Below are 22,930 nucleotides of genomic sequence, written 5' to 3'. Positions count from 1 at the left end.
CTTTATTTTTTTCATGCTGGGATGTACCAATGATAACAGCAGAGTTACAGGCTTACTTCAGAGGCCTAAGTATCTTGAGCCTGGTCTGTTCTTGTTTCAGTTATTCATGTCTCTTTCTTGGGCATAACACTGGATAGACCATGCTGTGTCATGGGACTTCACATCATGTTTGTTGCTTAAGCCTTTCTGATCACCCAAGTTCCCCCTGTACAATACTTTGATTCTCATCACTGTGAATGATTCTTCCCATTTTTTCTAATTAGCAAATACTAACAAAGTGCTAATTTTGTGGGTTTTAAGATACTGAGCATCGTACCACATGTGGCATTCATGATATGAATGTATATATTAAATACTCTTCCTTGGGAGAGCAGTCCTTGATGACATCTTGCCAGCTAACTAATCTATCTTTAACCATATTTTTTCTTCATTAGGATTTTATCTCATTCGGCTCTGGAGAGCCACCAGCCAGCGAGTATCATTCTTTTGTGCTTTATCATAACAACGGTCCCAGATGGGCTGAGCTTCTGAAACTTCCTATTCCTGTGGATAAGTTCAGAGGAGCACACATCCGCTGTGAATTCCGGCACTGTTCCAGTAAGTGCTGTTCATGACTTCTGCTAGTATTCTCCTTGCAGCTGCGTCAGCACATGAGTTTCCATAATACCCCAGGAAAGAGACAGCTGCATGAACTTTCTGTGTAAGCTTTCGTGACACAGCTTCTCAGGCTTGCAGCTCTACTTGGTGGAACTCAGTGCTTTGGTAAAGCCAGAATACTGGGAGAAACCAGCCTAGTTTTATAAAATAGAAATAGACAACACTGCAGCTGCAAATATGAATAGAATTTTAGGGAAACTCAAAATGCAAATTTAGAATTTACCTGGTGAATTATCCAAAATTTACCTGTTCCTTAGTACATGTTTATCAATCCAGCCAGTGGGAAACATTATAGATACATCATGGTCAATTAACATCAGGTTTGTATTGACACTTTTTTTTTTCTTATAAAATAAAAAGCCAAAATTCTCTAAACGTTCTGAACAATTTTAGAGATGTTTTTGAGGTAAAAATGAAGGTCCAGGTTCACATTCTGCATACCAAGGTATTAGAGATGGGGTTTATAGCTGTCAAGCTTGTAGAGGAAGGTGGATAAAATTGCCCATCTTTTAAACTGCTGCTGTTTGGCTCTTTTTGATGATGAAGATATAGCAAAATTTGATTGTTTCTGTGTGGATAGTGGCACACACAATAAATGATAGTATATTTAGATTTTGGATACATAAACTTCAAAATGGAAAGAACAGGTAATATGGGAAGACATTTGCATTACTTTATTTTAAATATTTATTTTATGAGGTATGAAGTAATAAAGGAAAAACATCAGTGGTGTGTTTCAAACAGGTGATATATTTTTGCACGATCTTTCCCGTGCTGTAGAAGTTGGATATTTTTGTAATGATTGCCTACCCACCCCAACTGTGTTAAACCCAGACTCAGAAGCCATACATACACACATCTGAGGAAAAATTGCTTGATTTTCAAAAGTGTTCAGCTTCTGCGCTCAGTGGCTTCAGTAAAACCTGTGCCTTCTCAAGTGTTTTGTAGTCTGCTTTACATTTAGGTGATAGGTGAGCTTTGGATGCAAACTAGGCATCCAAGTTTGAAAATGTTATCTGCTGTCTAACATTCATGTAAGGAACAGTGACATCTTCAGTCATATCTATAGAGGCAGATGCCTTTTGTGAAAATAGTGCAGTGTAGCCTGAGGCTGACCTAAAATGGAGACCACTAGGTAGAAGCTACTATAGGGGATAACTGTCACCAAAAAAATCCTTTTCTCTTCATGTTGGACTTGCTAGGTCACATTTGGGTTTCCTGGCATTCTATATATTGCTAAGACTGTATACTTGGTGGCTTCCATTATTTGTCATTCATTCATAAATATCAGATCATTCCAGAATACTGCTCTCTGATTTACAGTAAGATAAAAGAAACCATTAGAAGAGATAAAGTGCAAATCTGAAAAGAAATTTGAAATAATCTGACTAGCTGCAAATAGCTTCCAGTATACTTTCTTATGTTGTATTATATCAATTTATTTTTTCTAAAATGCATAATATTAACTTTAAGTGCTGCTATTTACACACGTGTTTCAGCAAAAGAAAAGGGTGAGAAGAAGTTGTTTGGCTTTTCTTTCGTGCCCCTGATGCAGGAAAATGGGAGGACTCTACCAGATGGCACCCATGAACTCATTGTACACAAGGTAATTTGAATTAGTAATCATTCCTCTGGAACGTAGTTTAAATGCCCAGAAACATTAGGTTGAGAAAGTGTATTCATTACCAAATAAATGATAATCTTGTCACCTCTAAAATATCCATTGCTGAGTGTTTAATATTAAGCTTCCTGTTAGAGACTTCAGGTGAATCTGGGTATGTGTTTCAGTGCACTGGTTTTACCAAGTCTTACTATTATATTACATTGTATTTATAATGGATTTCACGTAGGTAAGTTCAATTAAAACACACAAAGTGAACCCCATAATGCCCTCTTATGGAACTGCTGAAGTTGGAAAATCAAGCAAGCTTATTTATGCAGATCTACTTAATGTTACCATTTTTAGAGGTATTTCAGATTTGTGGAATTTCATTTCCACATTTAACAGTTGTCTCTTTGTTCAGAGGATTTGATATGCTCCCAGATAAATTTTAGATTTTAACACCAAAATTTGTAGCTATTCATTTGATACAACCTGTGCAAATTTCTTAGACTTCAATATCAGATATGAAGCTATGATCTAAAACCAAATGCAACAGGTATAGTGAAAATTCTTCAGTTTCTGGCAGAGAAATGATAATAATTCGTATAATTTAGAAATTTTGTCCTTTGTTTTTATGAGTACAGTTATTTTAACAGGTTTGTTTTCACAGTGTGAAGAAAACACAAACCTTCAGGATTCTGGTCGCTACCTCAAGCTCCCGTTTTCAAAGGGAATTTTCCTAGGAAACAACAGTCAAGCAGTAAAAAACACTAAAGAGTCCTTCTGGATTACGTCCTTTCTCTGCTCCACTAAACTCACACAAAATGGTAGGATATGTTGATTATTTAAAACATGATGAATTCAGATGAGTGGGATAGCTAGCCTTTTCCATGCCAAGCAAGCACGGATGTACTCAGAAATAGCTTATGTTCTATCCATTTTACAAACTGGTTTTCTTCTTAATTTTTCATATCCAGATGGAAACCAATGCAGCATGATAAACCACTGATTTTAAGTAGTTCGAGAATGCTTTTTAGATTAACATGATATTGGAATCAAATGCAGCACTCTTGGAATCGACTATCAAAACCCAGATGCTTTATAAAACCTCTTACTCTGTTGTAGAGTTTTTATGAAATACTTATTGTAGGCTTTAGGCTGTGGCAGTTTGGTTTTAATTAGACACCTCCTGCTTTTTTGTTGTATCACTTCTCTTTCTTTAAGCCAACAAACGTTTACTACTACTTAAAATAATCTTATACACTGGATATAAGGAGCAGCAGGTAGAAATAGATGTGCTTGTGCTCTTTACCATTGCTCTGTATAAAATTCTTAGGATTGTATAAAATTCTTAGGATTGTTTGCCATATTAACTACAGTTTACAACTGAGTTTTCCACAAATTTCTAAATATTGTGCATTTGCCTGATAATGTGCTTCTGACCGTTCTTTGATATATCCACAGTTTTATATTATTTTTTCTAAGCTGTTTATCACAGTTTTAAAATCTTGCTTAGCTCTTTTGTGTGAATGACTGTGTCTTTATCCTTCTTATAAGTATGATGATAAAAATGCTAATTGCTTGCAAATTGATTGTAGGTGTTTAATCTAGAGCAGTTTTTTAAGTTGAAATAATTGTCCTGATTTTCACCATTTAGTAGCAGGTATCCAGAACTATGTGCAAATAGTAGCAAGTGGTCTGTTTCACTGTGCACATCCATTCTGTGTTCTCATAGCAATTAGCTTCAAAGTAATAAAAGTTAGCCATTAAAAGATTTTCCCAAAGGTTGCTAATAGACAATCAGAGACTAAATTTGCTTCAGTTAAAGGCCTTGATTTAGGAAATCACATGAATCTGCTTGTACTTACACATGCATGAAAAGTGCTGCCCGGAATGTAAGTGTCTGATAAATAGTTGCGCTGTTGTCTGGGGTTATAATACTAATCTATATTCACAGTACAGGAGGTATATTGTACTTAATGTAAATAGATATGTTGACATAGGGCATAAAATTTCCTTTTTTTTTTTTTTTTTTTTTTAACCATATTCTGAGTAAGAGGGTGTAGAATATCTGAATAATATTGATCCCCTTTTCAGCTCTGAAAGAGTTAACAATTATTTCAGCAGTACTTCAGAGGGTGGAAATATTTTCAATAGACAGGCTCATATTTTCTCCAAGGATCTTCTTTGGGAAGTTCATCTTGGTGAGTTTCCAAATCCCCATTCTTTTAAACAAAAATTTGCCAAAACCTATTGCATGCTCAGAAAATGAACATAGAGCAAAGCATGTGGATATTTGGTCATGTGAGCATTACTTCAGTTATCCCTGAGAGAATGTAGCATAATTATTAAAAAATACAGGATTAAAAAGTTCTGGGTATTTACTTTTTTAGTAAACATTTATATTGGTATTTTTGAAAGTTGCTGGTTATTTTTTAATCTATTTTTTAAGTTTGGAGATTTTTCTGAAGTTCTCAGATCTGCCTGTGTCGATAATGTCCAGCCTGGAAATGGATTGAAAATTATGCTATTGGTCTGGCCATGGGATGGGGTAGGACCCCAAACCCAGACTTGTAAAGGATGTGACTCAATTAGGTCACAGCTTTACTAGCTTGCTGGGAAGTTTTACTCAGCTGTCATTCTCTCATTGATTATTCCCACATGCCATCAGCTCTCATGCATATTAAAATTATGGGGACTGGGTGAAGGAGACTGACTCCCAGTTGCTGGGATCCATAACTTCGTTACCCTGGGTATTTTGGAGGGGTCTTCAGGATTATTTCCAAACAGTTTTCAGAGTCCTTCTAGCCAGAAGACCCTGTGCGTTCATCAATTTATAAGAATACATCCTTATCTAATCTGTCTGCCAGTTAGCTTTTCCTTAGCTTGGCTTTTGATCCTGGATAGTTAATCAGTTAATGTTAACAAAAAAGTATACCCACTTTTGTATATTACATTCTTAGCTGGGTCGTTACATTTCTTTATCCTAAAAAACCCAAAAGAGTGAGAGAGAACATAGTACTTTTCTTCTGAGTAGTTATCAATACAGTCTTACTTATTATTTGACATATAGGAGTGATCTCTGCCTGCCAGAGACTCAGTATCCATCCAGCTAGTTAGAATATTTTAGCAAGTTGGCATCCATTTATTTCTCAGCACTGATTGGCACAACCCCAGTAAATAGCTGTTCATCACCGGAGCAACATGCCAGCATGTCTGTTGCAAGGCAGAGGTGTAATCCCTTGATCTGCCTTTAAAAAAAGCCAAACCAGTGATTAATAAAACAAAAGTCATAGGGGACAGCTTTCCAGAGTGATCCCAGTCTGGAGGGAGTGTTGGAAACCAGAGTAGGAGCCTGTTGGAAGAGGAATGCAGACTGCCAGTTCTGGAATGTTTCTTTTGAAGTGCAGTAGTGCTACACCAGGCCAGTTTCTGATGTCTCAGGATTTATAGGAGAGAGATGGAAAGATCATCCCAAACCACTTCCTTACACACATGATTCTAAACCTTTTATTAAACCTAGCACTTTAGATTTAAATTACGGACTTTGAAAAGGGAAGTGTTTTGTTTGGTAAGAATGGTTGGTCAGGTGTAGCCTATTTTAAATGTACAAATCTGATCATGATTAACAGAAGGCATTGGAAATGTTTTTCTTCTTCAGCAAAATTTATGAGCAGCATTGACTTTTCTTCTTTTCCAAAACTATGTTTTCCTAGTGGGCCTATTTTTGGGGACATTTTTATATTCTCATTTCTCTTAATACATGACACATTGATATCCCTTCTCCTTGTGATTCACATGTCAGATTTTCTATTTGTGTCATTTATGCTTGGGCTATTTGCTAATGTTATCTCAGCAATGTCTTTCCTTCTTAGCATTTCCCTTGAAATAAGTGCTTTGAAGTGAGTGTCTTACGTTCGCTTTCTCCTATATTAATCCCCCAAGAAATCCCTAATATTGAGTGTCAGCTATCTTCTACCAAGTTCCTCCAGGAAACCTGTAAAGAAGTGTTTTTCCTGCTATGAACAGACAGCTTCAGTCTCACTATGCCTCAACTTAAGCTGAGGCTTAAACAGAATAGAGTGTAGGAGTCCATTTAATTATCTGAAAGAAAAATTCAGTTCACTTGTATTTGAAAATTCCTGACAGAAGGCATAATAAGACCTATTATTTCTCCCTTCTCTTTGGGATGTGTCTCTGAATGCATCTGTGGGACCCTTCAGCACTCTTAGTGCAACTCAAGGATCTCTTTTAATCCAAAACGTTCCATACTAGCACAGTGTGAAGAAAAACAAAAACAGAAAAAGTATAAATGCATAAAACCAACTGTGCCCACCAAAATCAATTAAGGCAGCAAAATACTAGTGGCATAGCCTGTAGGATTGTTTGCCATTAACACCTCTGAAAGATTTAAATATAGGTGGAAATTTATTTAATGTTATTAAATACAGAAATATTACTTAATTTCTTCTTGTGGGAGAGGTGCTTTACTGGAGTAAACTGGGAAAGAAATGACACAAAGATGGGTGTGGCTCAGATGTTATTTGAGTATGAGAACAGTCTGTAATAGAAAGCACCCAAATCATTGCTGAACCAAGAGGAGAACTTGCTATTAGCTTAGCTTGATAAGTACTGAGAACACTTCAGAAGAACTGGATCCTTCTGAGACAATTCTGGACAGTGACCAACTAGACAGTAGTTCAGCTTAAACTGATGGAAGGGTTGGATGTTGGTTGAGGTTTTCGGCATCAAACAGCCAGGCTTTGAGAAATTCTGAAAAGCTGGTTAGTGAAACGTGAAAGTAGTAAACTTGAATGTAAAGGAGCTTTGGGATTTATTTAGTTCAATGGTTCAAATTTGTGTGGAACTTTTACTGAATAGAACTTGAAAGGAGTGCTGCAGACCTGAGCAAGTGAGTCACGAGCAGAAAATGTGATGAGTAAGCAGAGCATCTGCAGCAGAAGGGAGAAAAATAACAGTAGTAACGTATCAAGAGTTCAACAAGGGTCAGGATCAAATGAAAACTGCTGAAAAGCAAGTTTGCAAAACTCTGTTTTAGGATATTGAATGGCATGGGACATGAAATTCCCAATCTCATAGCAAGGTTATTTTTTTAAGTACATCTCTGAAGCTGAAAGCAGTAACACATCACTGAAGAGTAATAAATATAATAACTTACATTTAAGACAGGTGGAAGAGCAAATATGTTAACTGGGCCATCACCCTCTGATGAATTTTGTGCAAATATTTGGAAGAAATCATAAATGAAAAAATGGACATGTAGTTAAATGGGATGTGCTGTAAGATGAGTTTATCAAAGGCATATCATGCCAGAATAAACTTACTAATCTTTCTTTTCAAAAGTCTTTTTTATTATTATTCTTCAGAGGAAGTGTAGCAGATCTAAACCATCTGGACTTCAGTAACACACCACATGGGAAATTAGAAAAGATACAGATTAGAGTAAGAATTTTAAACCTGGTAAATAAAGACTAAAAGGGACCTAGCAGGTCGCACTGTAGTGGAAGGAATTTCCTTCCTGAGTGGAAGGAAAATACTACTAGATCTGAAGAATTAGGCCTGGGATTGATTTCCTTTTTTAAAGGGCTGGAAGGAGGTGGGGATAGGATTTACTTCACTAAAATCTGAGACACTGGTGAGCCTATTAAAATGAAATTTGCTGCTAATATGTAGTTCAAAGGGCTCATCAGTTGAGAGGGACAAAAATCAAAATATGATACAGGCAAAGCAAGGTAACTTTGATTTAAATAATTAATCAGAAAGAGTAGAAATTAAATCAAATCTAATGCTACTAAAGGCAGGATCATACCCTAATGAAGACTCCTGGGCATTCTGCTGTAGCCAGGGAGCTGAACAGTGTTAAACAGGAGAAAGACTTATTTGTGTCACCAATATGATGTATCTAAAAAACCTGCCGAATTCTAGAACATATATGTCAGGTGTTTACATCAGACATACGAGCTTGCTAATGATATAGAAAACAATGATGTAATCTCATCTGTAATGTAGTTACCATTTTGGTCCAGAAAGCTGAAGGCAAATGAATTAAAACTGGAGGAAGTATGGACACTCAGGTATGTTTTAGCTCAGAAGAGTTTATTTTCCAGAAGACATTGTGCTGCTTTTATTAAATCAGCACCTTAGAGTTATTGTGTTTGTTCTCTAAAAAGACATAGAAAGATGAGTATTTTAAATATATTCAAGCTAGTACTTAGGAGACTATTTTTAGCTGTCAGAGGACAACTCTGGAAGGCATCCTTCAGTGGGACAAGAGACAGCAAAATAGCTGCTTTTCTTAAGATGGTAGTTGACAAAGTTTACAAAAAAAAATCTGAACAAGATTGCATGATACATTTGCCACAGGAGAATGATTTTAGTGACCCAGTACCATATTCTTACGTTTCTACCGGTGGAGCAGTTACAGGATGGAATGAAAATTTATTGTTGGGCAGATCATATTATAGCAAATCTTGAGATGTTTTCTTTTGGTTTAATGATGCCAAGTTTTGCTGAGTGGACTGTAATAGTAGAATTTAAAGTCTGAAATGCTGATTTGCTTCCAACTTTAATCTTGCATTTTGTTTTTGCAGGAGATATGCTTGACCTTCTGAAATGGAGAACCCACCCAGACAAAATTGCAGGGTGCCTCTCAAAATTAAAAGAAATTGATGGTTCAGAAATAGTGAAGGTATATATCTTTCTATCCTTTTAGATAATATGTCGGAAATAATGTATTTGCGTCTCACAAAAATACCTATTTAATAACAAGTTGTCTCTTATTCTCTCCAGTTTCTTCAAGATACACTGGACACTTTATTTGGGATTTTAGACGAAAACTCTCAAAAATATGGATCAAAAGTATTTGATTGTTTGGTAAGTTTCATTTTGTGATAATGCTTAACACTGTTCAAGAACCAAGTAGAAAAAGAAAAGCTTTTTTTTTTTTCTTTTTTCCTCACGTTTAGGTTCATATAATAAATTTGCTGCAGGACAGCAAGTTTCACCACTTTAAGCCAGTAATGGACACTTACATTGAAAGTCATTTTGCAGGAGCACTTGCATACAGGTGAAGTCTGTACTTTTTCTATCTGATTTGTATACTGACATTTATTGGTCAATGAAGCAGAGTCAATCATAGATTAAACTAAATAGTATGATTAAAAATAAAACACAATGCTTGTATGAATGCTCAGATTTAGGCCATTAAAAAATAGTAAAACAACTTTAAGTTACCAGAAAGGTTACTCGCTAATGCTCTAACACTGTCTTCCTTTTTAAATCTTTTTCTTCAGTGGATTTCTTTATTTGAGTTACTTTGAAAAAAAGGAGCCTTAACATCATCCAGCTGCAGCTGTGTTCACTGTCTGTGTAGAACAGTGCACTGTCACTTATTCTACTGTACTCTCTATTTACTTACTGCCTACTTTCATTAAAACCAGTGCCTTTTAATGAGACTGCAAACCGATGCATGAGGTAGTCCATGCTGGCAGGGACTCTTATGGCTTAACTGAGCTTGTATGTCCCTGTCAGAATCATTCTGCTGCCTATGTAATGCTGGTATTATTTTCTTTTCATCAGCGACCTGTTAGGTGGCTTTCAGGAGACTGAAAACTAAGTGTAGTATTGAGCCTTTAGTGATTAGTGAAATCTAGTCATATATTTTTTATTTTGTCAGTGTTTCTCATATGACAGCTATTGGTTTGTATTTTATGTGCAAAGTTAACCCTCTCCCACTTCTGTGTTATAATACTTTCTGATGTGCTATTCTAGAGATCTTATAAAAGTACTGAAGTGGCACATTGATCGAGTCACTGAAGTGGAGCTGCATGAGCACATACAGGAAGTACTAAAGGTAATAAAAGTCATTGAAGGTGATTATATATTTGAATGATATATTCATACAGTACCAATAGGTTTAACTTAGGAAATGAAGCAGAGTATGTATAAGTGATGGAATGGTGGTACTAATTCTGTGGAGCTGCAGACTTTTCAGTGCAGTCAGTTTATTCATCATTCTCTTCTGTCACTGAGTTGCTCAATACAGCTTACTACCACGAGTCTCTGGAGCTCTATGCTCCTTACTGAATGAGGATATAAATGAGTAGGAGTTAGATCTAAGAAGTCAAATATAGATTGCATCGGTGGTATTAACATCTGTCACATAAATGAATCTAAATGGCAGGCATGCATGCTGACTTAATGGTTCAATCCTGACATCAGGGAATTCTACTGATAGTGGTGGTTTTGGTTGCTCTTGTTGCCCCGTTTTGTACCATCAACAGAGCACAACATGGAGTCAGGCTGAGTTGTACAACACAGTAATCACATTTGGGACAGGTGCTACACTCTGGAAATAAAATATTAACATGGTACCCTTCTGTGCTTTTCTGTGCTCCTGTTAACTTAGGTGTCTTGCTAATAAGAAAGGGCTGTATTTTTAATTTACATTCCAACAGTTTTGCAACTTAATTTAGCTTTTACATTTTTTTGGATGTATTATCTGTTTGACAGTTGACAGAAAAGCAACTTTTAACAGTCAGAGAACTTCCAAGAACAGTTAAAAAGTTTATGCAATACATGTTTCTGTAGCCAAAGACATACAAGAGATGGGGGAACAGGGGCAGTGTTGAGGTTTTTCAGTTTTCCATTTGTTAAAAAAGCAAATGTTCCCTGGTTTGTAGAGATTATGAAAGTCAAGGGAAGAGCACTTCGTAGTACATGCTTTTGAAATGTTGTTAGTGTTTTAATAGAAAGATTTGCCAAAATTAAATAATGGTGTCCTGTTTCAGACCCTTATAACTATTTGAGTGATAGAATCATTGCGTATGTTCTATTAACGATGAATTAGTTCATTTTTATGAGTTATATCTGATTTTACCTTTTGTAGGCACAGGAATATATCTTTAAATATATAGTTCAGTCTCGAAGGTTATTCTCTATTGCCACTGGTGGACAAAATGAGGAGGAATTTCGCTGCTGTATTCAAGAGCTTCTTATGTCAGTACGCTTCTTCCTTTCCCAAGAGAGCAAAGGAGCTAGTGCTTTATCCCAACTACAAGTAAGTTTTCAAGCATGCCTTGCTTACTGCCATCTTCCATGTCCAATATAGAAAATGTATGCATGTCCTTACCTATATTCCCAGGAAAGAAAATATGTTTTTGCTAGAGCAAAATGGCATTTTCAGGTCATCCTCATCTCTTTTGTCCTATAGTGTGAAATTTTCATACCAGCAGTTTCTACATATGTTTGGCATAGATAATGTGAAATCTAATATTTAATTTTGAAATATAATTATTATATTACTGGATACAAAGTAATTTCTCTGTTCTGTGCATTTTACAGCTTAGTTTAACCACATTGGAACTGAAGAATTTGAGCCATACAAAAGACTATCAGAGTTTTCTTGCGTTACAGAAATCAAAAGTCTTGATGAAATACATGTTTTAATACTCAGCTAATTTCTTTATTTCAGTTGAGACTACAGAAATTGATTAGTGCTAAAGCAGAGGCAAAACACAGGAGACAGTTCTCTACATTAAGTGCCATAGATGTACCAACTTGTACAGCTCATAGTTATATCATCCTCTTCTCCTGTTTCCGTAACCAAAGGTGTTTAAGACCTGTTAAGAATTATTAGTTTCTGAAACTGTAGAAAATTTTTCTTCCAAGAAAATGGTAAATCAGAGAGAACATAGCAGAGAGGTGGTTCTTCCATCTCATATCATGTAGGCAGGTGGAGTGAAAAGATAATAGCAAAATGATATAAACAACCACATTTGGCATTCTTTAGTATCTTTAACCTTGTATGTCATCTGTTCTGACACCAGTATGAAGAAGATCTGAGGTATGAGCAGCTTTTCTCAATCAGCAGGATTTGGAGAGGAAACAGGGAATGTCAGTTCTAGCTTCCTTTCTCTGGCATTGCCCTCCTTTCTTTTACAGTGTTTGTTTCCATATTCATTATACCCACCAATGAATTTCTAACCCAATTTTAGGATTGTTGAAGTGAACCAAGAATGCCAATGGTGTCTCACTCCAAAATAAAAATATTCATTATTTGAAAAATGGAAAGCAAACCAAAAAACCTCCACTCAAATCTTTTTGTTCTGCTATCAGCTAGCTTCTGTTACCCTTTTAAAAATTTCCTCTCACACATAGATCTTAAAGAATTCGTAAAGTATATTTTTCTTCTAATTTGAACTTTTTACTTTCTCTTTGTCCTGGGTGAAATGAACAGTCCTTAGATAATGCATAAAGGAAAATAGTCACAAGTGTAAGCCCATTAAGGAATGTGAGGATATTTCTTCTGCAAATATGACCATTTTTAAAGCTACTAACTACGCTTGAAATGTAAAACCGGGCATTTTTCTACAGTTACATAAATTTCTGTAGTTATTTAAATTCTATAAATGTCAAAGTTATACTGCAATATCTGACTGTCCATTTTTGCCCTTTTTCTCTAGGCTGTGTTTCTCAGCTCATTCCCATCGGTGTACTCTGAACTTCTGAAGCTCTTTGATGTAAGAGAAGTGGCAAATTTGGTTCACGATGCTCTGGGCAGCTTGCCAACAGTCATGCACGGTGATGAGTCCCTTCAAGCTGTTAAACTGCAGAGTATTGGGAAGACTGTAGAGAGTCACCTGTACACCAACCCTGGTAAGATTACCCTGGGCTGCTTGCAGATAAGGAACTCAAACTGTGTGCTTGGTGCACAGGCCAGCAGATGCTGAAGGGAACAGTGTTGCTCTGAGTAGTGCTTCCAGAAGAACAATTCTTGAAGCACTGCTCTGTACAAGCTGCTCATTTACAAGAATACAGTTGGTTAAAATTAGTGGTTTGTTTTTTAGAGACAAAGACTCTTAAAATATAGTTTTGTTTTGATCTACTGCTGGCAGTATGTCTGTGAAGGAAGTTTGCCTTATACTTTTTAAGTAATTATAAAGGAAAAAGATTGACTAAGTTAGGTTTTTCCCTCTTTTTCTCCTCTGGGGGCAGTTCAGCAAGCAGATTGTCACTTATCCATTAAGACTTATTTGTGTAACTCTTGCTAGTTCAGCACTTTTAAACCTCCATTTCTTAGCGTAGCATAAAAAGGCTACATGAATGCGAGTGATACTTGGTGCATAAAGTATATAACAGCATAGTTATTTGCTGTGTGGAAGAAAAAAGTGCTGTATTATGTTGAGTCTGACATTTGTTTTTTTTGTTCTAAGTGAAAACCATAGAAGTGACCAAGTATTAAATTTGAGATGAACTAATTTTGAAATAAGTTAAAATACAAGAGATTTGAAGAATTCTCTTAAGTGTTAAGTTACTCACCAAAAGCTCTCTTGAGAGCTGTTTGGGTATTGGCTGATGGAGTTCAGTAGAAACTGTAACTTTTACTATCTAAGACATGCAGGATAAACACATTGCAATGATGAAGGCGCTGCAAAAACTACCAGAATATGCATAAATATTTTGGGATGCTGCAAAATACAGGAAGAGATCTTAGAACATTTTTTTTTAAATGCTGTCAGTGATTGTGCTTTAAAAGGATGAGCTCAAAGAAATAGATAAGTATTGAATCCTGCCTGCTTAGCTTCATTCTGATTACAAAAACAGCTTACCCTTTCCCTTGTGAGCCTCCACAGTGGTCCCTTCCAGAACAGTTAGCTCTCCCTACAGCTGATTGATCAGACCTTTGATACTCTGGGTAAATGGTGATATGTTCATAGAGCAATCTTAAGGATGCTCTAACTTAACGATTTTCATTTTCCAAACTGCTTGGGGACCAGGTAGCATAATTTCCATTTTCCTCCCGTTATCTCGGTTAGGACAGCCTAACCAGAAGATCCAAATGAATGAATGTGATTAAAGAGAGTTATTTAACGCCACGTAATGCTCTTGGGGACTTTCTTGGTACTGTAAATCTACTTTCAGCTATATGACCGTTTTTGTTGTTTGCTTTTGTAAAAGTGTTAGGGTTTTTATTCAAGTCCAGTTTCATTATTAGAAGTCATATGAGTTGGTTTGGTTATAAAAGCAATGAAAATTACATGTAAAATTTTACAGGGAGTGCAATTCATACACAGATAGAATAACAAATTTCTTAGAGCACAGGAATACTGATGTGAAAGACATTGGGCAGTAATATAAGCTCCCAGTGTCCATGACAGGAAGCTCAGGCAATCACTTATACGCTATAGTTTCAGTCATCGTGAAGTTGAAGGGTCTTGTGGAGATCAGCATCTTAGTCTCTTTGCCCTTAATGTTTTATCTCTTTAAACCAGAAAAATGTAAGTTAGACTTTTCCTCAGTCAGTCCCTAGAAGGAAGTCCTTTTAAAATCCTCTTGAGAAAATAAGTAATGCACTAGACTATGTTAATGTGCAGAGTAAACTGTACATCCTGTGAAAATTACTGATTTCTGTCTCCCAGATGAAGATGATGAATGCTGGAAGCTGTGGTGCTAGCTAACACATTGGAACTAGATGGAACACAGGAAATAATTATTCAAACATCTAAAAATGAGGAGGGCAAGTCTTAGATAACATTTTCTTTTATCTGGAGCTTGCTTGGAAACAGACGGGAGTAGTTTAGCATGGGAGTTTTACACATTTTGTGCTGCAAGGGCCTGAGCAATCAACACATTAGTTCCCACCACTGCAGAAATCAACTGACACTAAAGCTGTGCTTTCACTAAAATTGGGAGATATTTTTTGTATCTTGTTGAAAACAGAAACGTCCGACATACAGGGGTTGATTGAAGTTGCCCGGGCACAGATGTTTAGTACAATTTCAAATGTATTTGATGCATTTAGTCTCTGCCTGCCTCTCTAGAGAATGCGGGTAATATATTATATTTGCACATCACATGTGGATAGGATGTCTGAAATGGTTCTGAATTGAGGCTTTGATATAGATTGCTTAGAACCTTTTTCTATTTCAATGATTTTAAATTTAAGCTCTTCCTATATGTAACGACTACAGAGATGTTAGAAGCTGTCAACAGCAGTTATCTTGCTAGCTCCTGTGGAAAGTTAGTGGGTGTTAAGGCCTTACTTTACTTCTATTTTTCCATATTTACTTCTGCATCTTTGTAGAAAATTACACTGGGTGTCTAAAAAGAAACAGATGACAGTTTTCCTGCTGATAAAGGCTATGAGTATTTTTGTTCCTCTTGGCCTTTCTTCCAGTCTCCTGGTATTTTGGGTGTAACTCTTTGGACACATCCCTGTTAATATTTCTAGAATGGTCAAATTGATTGATGACCTACATATGCCTTGTGATGGTTTTAAGCCTTGCCGGGACCAGAGACCACATTGCCATTGTCCCTCCCCCACCCTCGGACACAAGTAGGGCACAAACCCCGGGTTAAAATAAGAAGAAATTTAATACAACAGTGTAATAAGCAATCTGAACAACAACAGTAGCAATGATAACAACAATAAACAGCAGTAACAGTGAACAAGACAAAAGATATACAGAGAAATACCGCCATGGTTACAGACAGCTCGCTCGCAATGCTCCCTGTGACCAAAGCCACAACGGAAAAGCTTCCTGTGCGGACCTGACATCAGCATGGTATGAATAACCCGGCTGGAGATCCCTTCCCCCTCTCTGCTGGGGAAACTTAACCCTATCCTAGCTGAACCAGGACATGCCTGTACCCAGAAAATTTTATACTTTTGTCATTTCTGATACATGAGTAGTCTAGTACTTGTTTGTTGTCTTTTTTGCATTAAATATTGTTATAGCTTGCTTTGGGAAAGAGTTATATCTATTTTTATGGGAAGAGTTATGGCAGATAACAGAGAAACGCATCTTGAACCATGCCCTTCTTGACATGGTTAAACAGGAATTACCAGAACACCGTTTTTTTTTTTTTTCTCTAAGGGCACTAATGTGAGCTTGCAAATTCAATAGCTATGAAAACGTGAGGTGTGCAAGTAGAACAACGGGGTTTCTTCCTCTAAAGAGAATGAGTTTTCTTGGAATCACCACCCATCAAACATGTCAATTACCAGAAAAGAGTTTACATTAGTAGATAAGTCCTAAAAGAAGAAAATCCCATATTGATAAGCCATGTATTTTAGCCCAGTTATAATCAGTGGTACAGCTCTTTACCACATGGACAATGTTCTTACAAGGCAAGAAATTTTGTTTTTTCCCCAAATATGAGGATTTGGACTTCTTTTCAAGAGTAGCTGGGTGGGACTTTTCCTTTTAGTGAGACAGACTGTTTAAAACAAATAGAGTTAAATGTAGTTAAAAAGACATTCAACTTTACATATTAACAGAGATTTAGAAAAAAAACAAGTCAACTTTTCGAAAACATAAAGGTTTTACACATTGATCCATAGTACTGCTTTTAAGTATTCCAGGATCTTTTTTAGATTATTTAGTCTTTCTTAATTAGTCTTCCACAGCAATATACTATTCTTTGGAGTTGTTTGCGTATGTGTGTTTCTATACACACCTGTGAGAGGATGTATGTATTTGCATACATTGCCATACAAAAATTCAATCTTTATTAATACCTTTGTAGTGGCGTGCAGAAAATATTTTGTAAAAGATTTGCAAATGATGCTTTACATATGTGGCTCTTTCTTAGGCCAAGAGAGGACTTTCTCAGTCATACCCATGTTTTCCTTCTGCACTACAGGCAATTTTTTTCTTTCAACTGAAAACTGTTCCTCATAAAAGTTTCAAAACAGCCTGTTCTGAAAGCAGTGACATGTCCCTGCAGTCACAGGCATATATGTTTGGGTTTGGAACTGCAGTGATAAGTTTGTTGGCTTAAGCATTTTCTTCTCCTACCACTCTCAAGTCCAGTGGTTCTTCCAAACAAGGAGGTGTAAACTGAATATGTCCATGTAAAACTGTCAAAACCAAGAGCAGTTTCCTTGCTTCTCACAGTTCAAGGAGAATGCTGGTTTTGTTTAAAATGTTTAATTACACTAATTCTTTTTCCAAGCAGACTGAAGTTTTTACCATCTGTTCAGATACAGTCACTGAAATGAATATGATCTTTCTGAAATTAATCTTTAAATTAAACTAGAATAAATAAAATTTTCTATGTCTGTGCAGGTGCTTTACCACTAACTGAAAAGAGAGGGGGAAAGTTGTGCTGTGGGTTGAATATTAAAAATTAATGTAGCTTGCATAGGAAAGTCACAATAATTGCCCAGAGTTAGTCTCTTTCTAATTATGCCAAGAATGTACTTGAAAAGCTGTATGTCATGATTTTTTTTCCTCTCTTTCTGTATAATATTTGTAAAGGGCAAGTATTAGCATTTTAAACAGTCAGCTAATTTGGCTTCCTGCACAGAAGAAAAATTAGGACAGTGACTGATGGATAAGGGTTCTGATTATTGTACCATTCCTTGTGCTCATTAATTTTTCTCTCTACAGTGGCTGGCATTGCAGCTGACAATCTTTAAGAAAAAGAATAACCTGAGACAAATGTTGTACATTACATTCTCCAGACTTTTTCACATAGTACTTGATTTGACTCAGAGGTGAATACGCCAGCTTTCCTTTTCTGCAATACCACTACATAGCTCCACCTAAACAAGTCAAGACAGAGGGAGGTATTTAGATTATAGGCTTACAAGGATTGTATCTAAAGCTATGTTAAATGTGGTAGTTAATTCAGTAACTGGCACTGTTTCCTCTAATGTATAGTTGCAAGTCATTGTAAGATGCTTTTTGCTAATCTGTTTGGTCTTGGTAAAACAAAGTTCCTGATAATTTTATGGAGCTTTTGCAAAAATGGGATACTTGAAATAATTGAATGAGGATGCTCACTTTTGCCTGAGATGCTTCAGGCCATATCGTATGTAAGAGTTGGCTTTTTACAAGGCAGGTGTTGCTACGCTATATAGATTCTCCAGTCTTCAAAATGGAGTTCATAATGCTGCGCTGACATGTAAGCAGTGCACAGAGTAGTGGGCACCTCAGAAAAGGTACCAAATCCTCTGTGTGCTCATCAGGAAGCTGCCTAGAGTTAACCAAGAAGAAACACTTGGCACAGGGATGCTCCTGTTTTCTCCTCACCTTCTGGACTGAGGGATTTGAGTTGTAGTTGCAAGAGAGAACCTGCTCTCCTCAGAGGACTATGGACCAAAGGATAAGGCTCACACCTGTCATGTGTGAAAGAGCTACTGTATCTACTCTGTGACAGTTGTGGAGTTGAGCAGTGATTTGAGATGCTGCCTGGGAATGGAAGACCAGATTCAGTGCTCTGTCAGCCTGGATTCAGCTTCCCATCACCTGCCTGCCAGGAGAGTAACCCAGCTGCAGTACCACAGGCTGGTTTACACAGTGAACCCTTCATCTCTTCTCCTGAAGATGAGTTACCAGATAGTCAAGAATTCAATACATGTAAGGCCTAGCGAAAAGCAGAGAAAAGGAGCCATCCCCTGTAATCTAGAGGTTAGGTCTTTTTTGATTGGCATGCAGAGTACTGCTTTTTTGCTTCATCTGAAGGCATTAGCTCTGTCTTTTATCAATAATCCATAAGCAGATTTAGTGGTGGCGATCAGAAGTTGGCCCTTTCCTAACCACAGGGCTTCACATTAGCCGTCATCCTGCCCGCTTTCCTTTTGACCCTGTAGATCTTGCAGTGGATGTGTCAGTGGCAGTTGTGCATGCCTGACATAGACTACCTGAGGCAACACTTTGCTGAGCTTCTGTTTTCTAGGTAGACCAAAAATAAAATGTTTTGTTGGTTTGGTTGAGATGCTTCTGCCCAACTGCAGTGCTACAAGCAGATACGAACTTCCAGGCCAGTCCTGATGAAAACCTCCTGAGGCATTTGTGGGAGTAAGCAATCACTGGATAGAGGCAACCTGTTTCCCAGCATTGGATTTCAGTACCACTGGATTTAGATTAATTGATGACCTTTTGCTTATTGCCATACAGTCTTTGTTTATATTTTTCTTCAGTAGGAAGACATACCAGAACACCTGAATAAATAACAACTATGAAACACCCATTTAAAAAGAGCAGACAGGCTTTTTTTCGAAAACAAGAATATACTTAAATAGTGTGTACAAATCAACTTGCCCATATGATCTGTATTGTGTTATACAGATATCTAGGCAATGAAAACAAGGGAATAATAGAGAGAAACAGGATTAGTGCTGTATTTTAGGAAGAGAAAGAAGCACTCAACAAATAAAATCTCAGAATAAATCTGTCTTTTTTGTCTCTTGTGGTAAAAATAGATTGAATATTTGAAGGGAAAGGTTTTTCTAGAAAGTCTAGTTCACGAACAATAACTGGTTGGCAAAATTATTTTAAAGGAGAAATTTTCCAGCTAGATAAACTCAATTTTTAGGAAACAATTACATTAATGAAGAAAGGAACTGAGTAGATTAATATATTTAGATAACGTATCATAAATCATCATTAAAATTTTAATAGAGGAAATGATTCAAGTACAGCTCTATGAGAACCTCATTTCTCAATTTTGGAAACGATATAAAGACAACAACAAAATGAAAACAGGTAACACCCATTCCGTTTATCAAGTTGTAAATAGGTGTTTAATGTGTTATCACAAGTGTAAGTATTAGGGCTCTTCCCATTTAACATTGTCTTTAATTCTAAGAGAAAGAAGTAAGAAAAAGTAGCATGTTAATGAAGTTCTTGCATAATATTGAGATAATTCAGGACTGAAAATGGCACCAAAGAGCTGTGTTTAGAAAATGAAATAGAGGAAACGCAAATCATATTATGTAGACACCAGTAGTCTAAGTTGTTCATACTCAGTAGGAGTGAGGAATCTGGAAAAATGAAAATCCTGAAAGAAATCTGAAAGTACTGCTTGTCTGTAAAGTAAAACTCATTTGTAGAATGACATAAGATCAAGATGAAGTCTGCTGTGACCTTGGCTTGCAAACAGATCCTGTCACATGGCAGGGAACATGAAAGCATAATTACACTTTATTTTGAATACAAGTATTACCGTGCTAAGTTTTTTTTCATAACAGTTCAATAAATACTTTGAATTTTCTGTTATATTTAGTATATTCCACACAGTGGTGTTTTTCTTAGTCCGTGATATGACATAATGACTTTTAGCATATTGTTTATTCTTCAGATATTTGCTTTAGGATATTATGATTATGAAGTAAAAGCTTCTGTTTATCAAAAATGTTGGTGAAAGCAAGTAGAAGCTTCTGCTTATCAGAAATACTGTTTTGGGCTGAAGACTCATTTTACATCTGTATTCTAATTAAATGATTCTGTGAGAAGCTCTTACTCATAAAATTTTTCATTTTTTCCAGATTCTCGCTACATTCTTCTTCCGGTAGTTTTACATCACCTCCACATGCATTTACAAGAGCAGAAGGACCTTATAATGTGTGCACGTATCCTTAGCAACATATTTTGCCTCATCAAGAAGAACAGCTCAGTGAGTAAACACCATGTCACATCCACAAGGTGTTGAACTCTTTATATGTCTCATTGACATTTAATGACACAAACTGGACCTTGACCGAGAACATTTTGAAGAGTTCTCTGTGTAATGATTCTGCATAAACATGGAATTTTGATTTCTCATGAGCCTTTTCTTCCCCTGCAAGAATATTTTAATTGTAGTGTATAAAGTTCTGCCAAGCTTTGACCTTTTTTGAGTGTTGTGTTGGACAGAAGCAAATGTCCACTTTCTCTCAGAGACATTTTCTGTTGTGGGCTGCTTACTCATAGGGCACACAGGGGTAATATAGGTGCATAGATTGTATAGATTGTTGTGAGTATTGCAAGGGGTGTTGCACTTGGTTGTTAGTTGCCAAGCTTTCGTAAGTTGCTAAGTTGGCCACTTTGTGGCCAAAAAAATTAACTCCTACACATCACTGTCAGCAAAGTTGAATATCTGTGTGTGTGAGCTGGGTTTTAGTTTGGTTGTGTATATTTGACTGTGAAGTGTTTATGTTTGTGAAGAAAAGTCATCTTAAGTTGTGGGTAAAATCGCTCAGATTAAGATGGTGGTGTCTGCTGCAGTGGAGACAGAAAATGTTGTTGAAGCAGGGAAAGCATATTTCCATGTAAATTATTAGAAAGGAAAAGTATCTACAACCTGATTACATCAGATGTTGTCATGTATGTAATTAAGGTGTTCATGGTCTCTTTTGACCGTGAACACTTCGTTTTCTTTGTATTGATATTGCATACAAGCAGCTGTAGGTTTACATAAATGACTAATTTGTTTGTGCTACTCAGTTGATGGGAAGCAGGGTAGCTGGTCCTTACTGCTGAAGCAGGTCTTGAAGGTTGAGCACCATCTGCTTGTTTCTCATGATAGCTTGAAAGTGTGAAAACAGAATTCTACTTTTTGCAATTTAAGCCTCTCTTGACAATTTCCCCAGAAAATATATGGGCGTTACCTATAAAAATCTTGCCCGGAAAGTTCTCGTATATTATTTACTGCTTTCTTCTAAACACTAATTGAAATAGAGCAATGCTAATTTGATGAATACATATGTATTCAAAGTCATCCCTTTAACTTTCGTCTGTATTTCAGTACAAAGTGATTAATTGAAAATTGTTAGGGAAAAAAAATTCAATAGAATTAAAAAATATCTTAATTAGAGAACAATCCTTGCTTCTCAAATATAAAACTATTAATTTGTTTCTAAAATTACATCAAAGGAAATACACCTGTGGTCATCTTTCTATTTTAAAATATTAAATGTTTTATTTATTATTTAAGGAAAAATCTGTCCTGGAAGAAATTGATGTTATTGTAAACAGCCTGCTAGATATTCTGTTAAGGACCATACTGGAGATCACCAGCCGACCACAACCGTCAGGCTCTGCTATGCGCCTCCAGTTTCAAGATGTGACTGTAAGTTTCTTATGATGAAATACTTCACAATTGTCACTGTTTGGACTACCAGATTTGTAATGATATGTTTATATTGAATTTCACAGTGTTAAGATTTTGTGAAAAACAAAGAAAACTTTTCTTTCATTTTATTCCTTTTCAATGGAAATAGTAATTTTATTCATTAAATTTATTTATAAATTGTGACTAGGAAAAAATATGAAAGATAACATTTATTTTGAGTTTCAGGTGAATAATTACTTCATCGTGTTTCTTTTATTGACAAATTTAATACCTTTCTGAAACTCTCTGTATGTTTGAATTCCTGAAAATGGAAGTGTCAATCAATAACATTTTACTTTCTAAAATGCATACATTTTTACATGATGAAACAGCTCTAAAATTGCCTGCAGAATCTGTACTTGTACAGCCAACTTGTACAAATCCAAATTTATTAATTGAAAGCCATTTTGTTCTCTGGGCTGAACATTTGAGCATCATTTCTATCACATGAAATAGAGCATAGATGATGGATTTAAAATATTAACAAATGATCTTTTGGTCAACATGGTATAGTAACTCATACAATTTAGAAGGTTGAAATGCAGGCATATACAGAAAAGCCTATGATGAGCATTGACGAAACAAAATGAAGTGTTACTTTGCTTTGTTTTCAGCAAGGTTCCCAGTTTGCTTTTGAAGGGCAAATCAGTTCTAATGTAGCAAGGGATATCACCTCAGTATGATGTGAGGGGTAACATTTTGTGCAGAGGACATACTGTGCTGTGTGATTTACTATCTCATTATACACTTAATTAATTAATTGCCTAA

General features: G+C 36.2%; 1 protein-coding gene across 4 annotated transcripts in view; it reads left to right on the top strand.

Annotated features, from left to right (window-relative positions):
• DOCK4 (dedicator of cytokinesis 4) overlaps positions 1–22,930 on the top strand; it is a 255,172-nt gene that overhangs the window by 161,332 nt on the left and 70,910 nt on the right. For all 4 annotated transcript variants that reach the window (XM_074903108.1, XM_074903107.1, XM_074903110.1 and 1 more), the window contains 11 exons: positions 435–597; positions 2,157–2,263; positions 2,931–3,087; positions 8,872–8,969; positions 9,071–9,154; positions 9,247–9,347; positions 10,052–10,133; positions 11,169–11,339; positions 12,745–12,937; positions 20,559–20,686; positions 21,986–22,120. In XM_074903108.1, coding sequence (XP_074759209.1) covers positions 435–597; positions 2,157–2,263; positions 2,931–3,087; positions 8,872–8,969; positions 9,071–9,154; positions 9,247–9,347; positions 10,052–10,133; positions 11,169–11,339; positions 12,745–12,937; positions 20,559–20,686; positions 21,986–22,120 — 1,419 coding nt within the window. The remainder of the gene's footprint in view (positions 1–434; positions 598–2,156; positions 2,264–2,930; positions 3,088–8,871; positions 8,970–9,070; positions 9,155–9,246; positions 9,348–10,051; positions 10,134–11,168; positions 11,340–12,744; positions 12,938–20,558; positions 20,687–21,985; positions 22,121–22,930) is intronic.

Source organism: Athene noctua, chromosome 3, assembly GCF_965140245.1.
Source record: "Athene noctua chromosome 3, bAthNoc1.hap1.1, whole genome shotgun sequence".
Taxonomy (NCBI): Eukaryota; Metazoa; Chordata; class Aves; order Strigiformes; family Strigidae; genus Athene; species Athene noctua.
The sequence above is the reverse complement of the archived record's forward strand: the minus strand, read 5'-3'. Positions and strand labels throughout refer to the sequence as shown.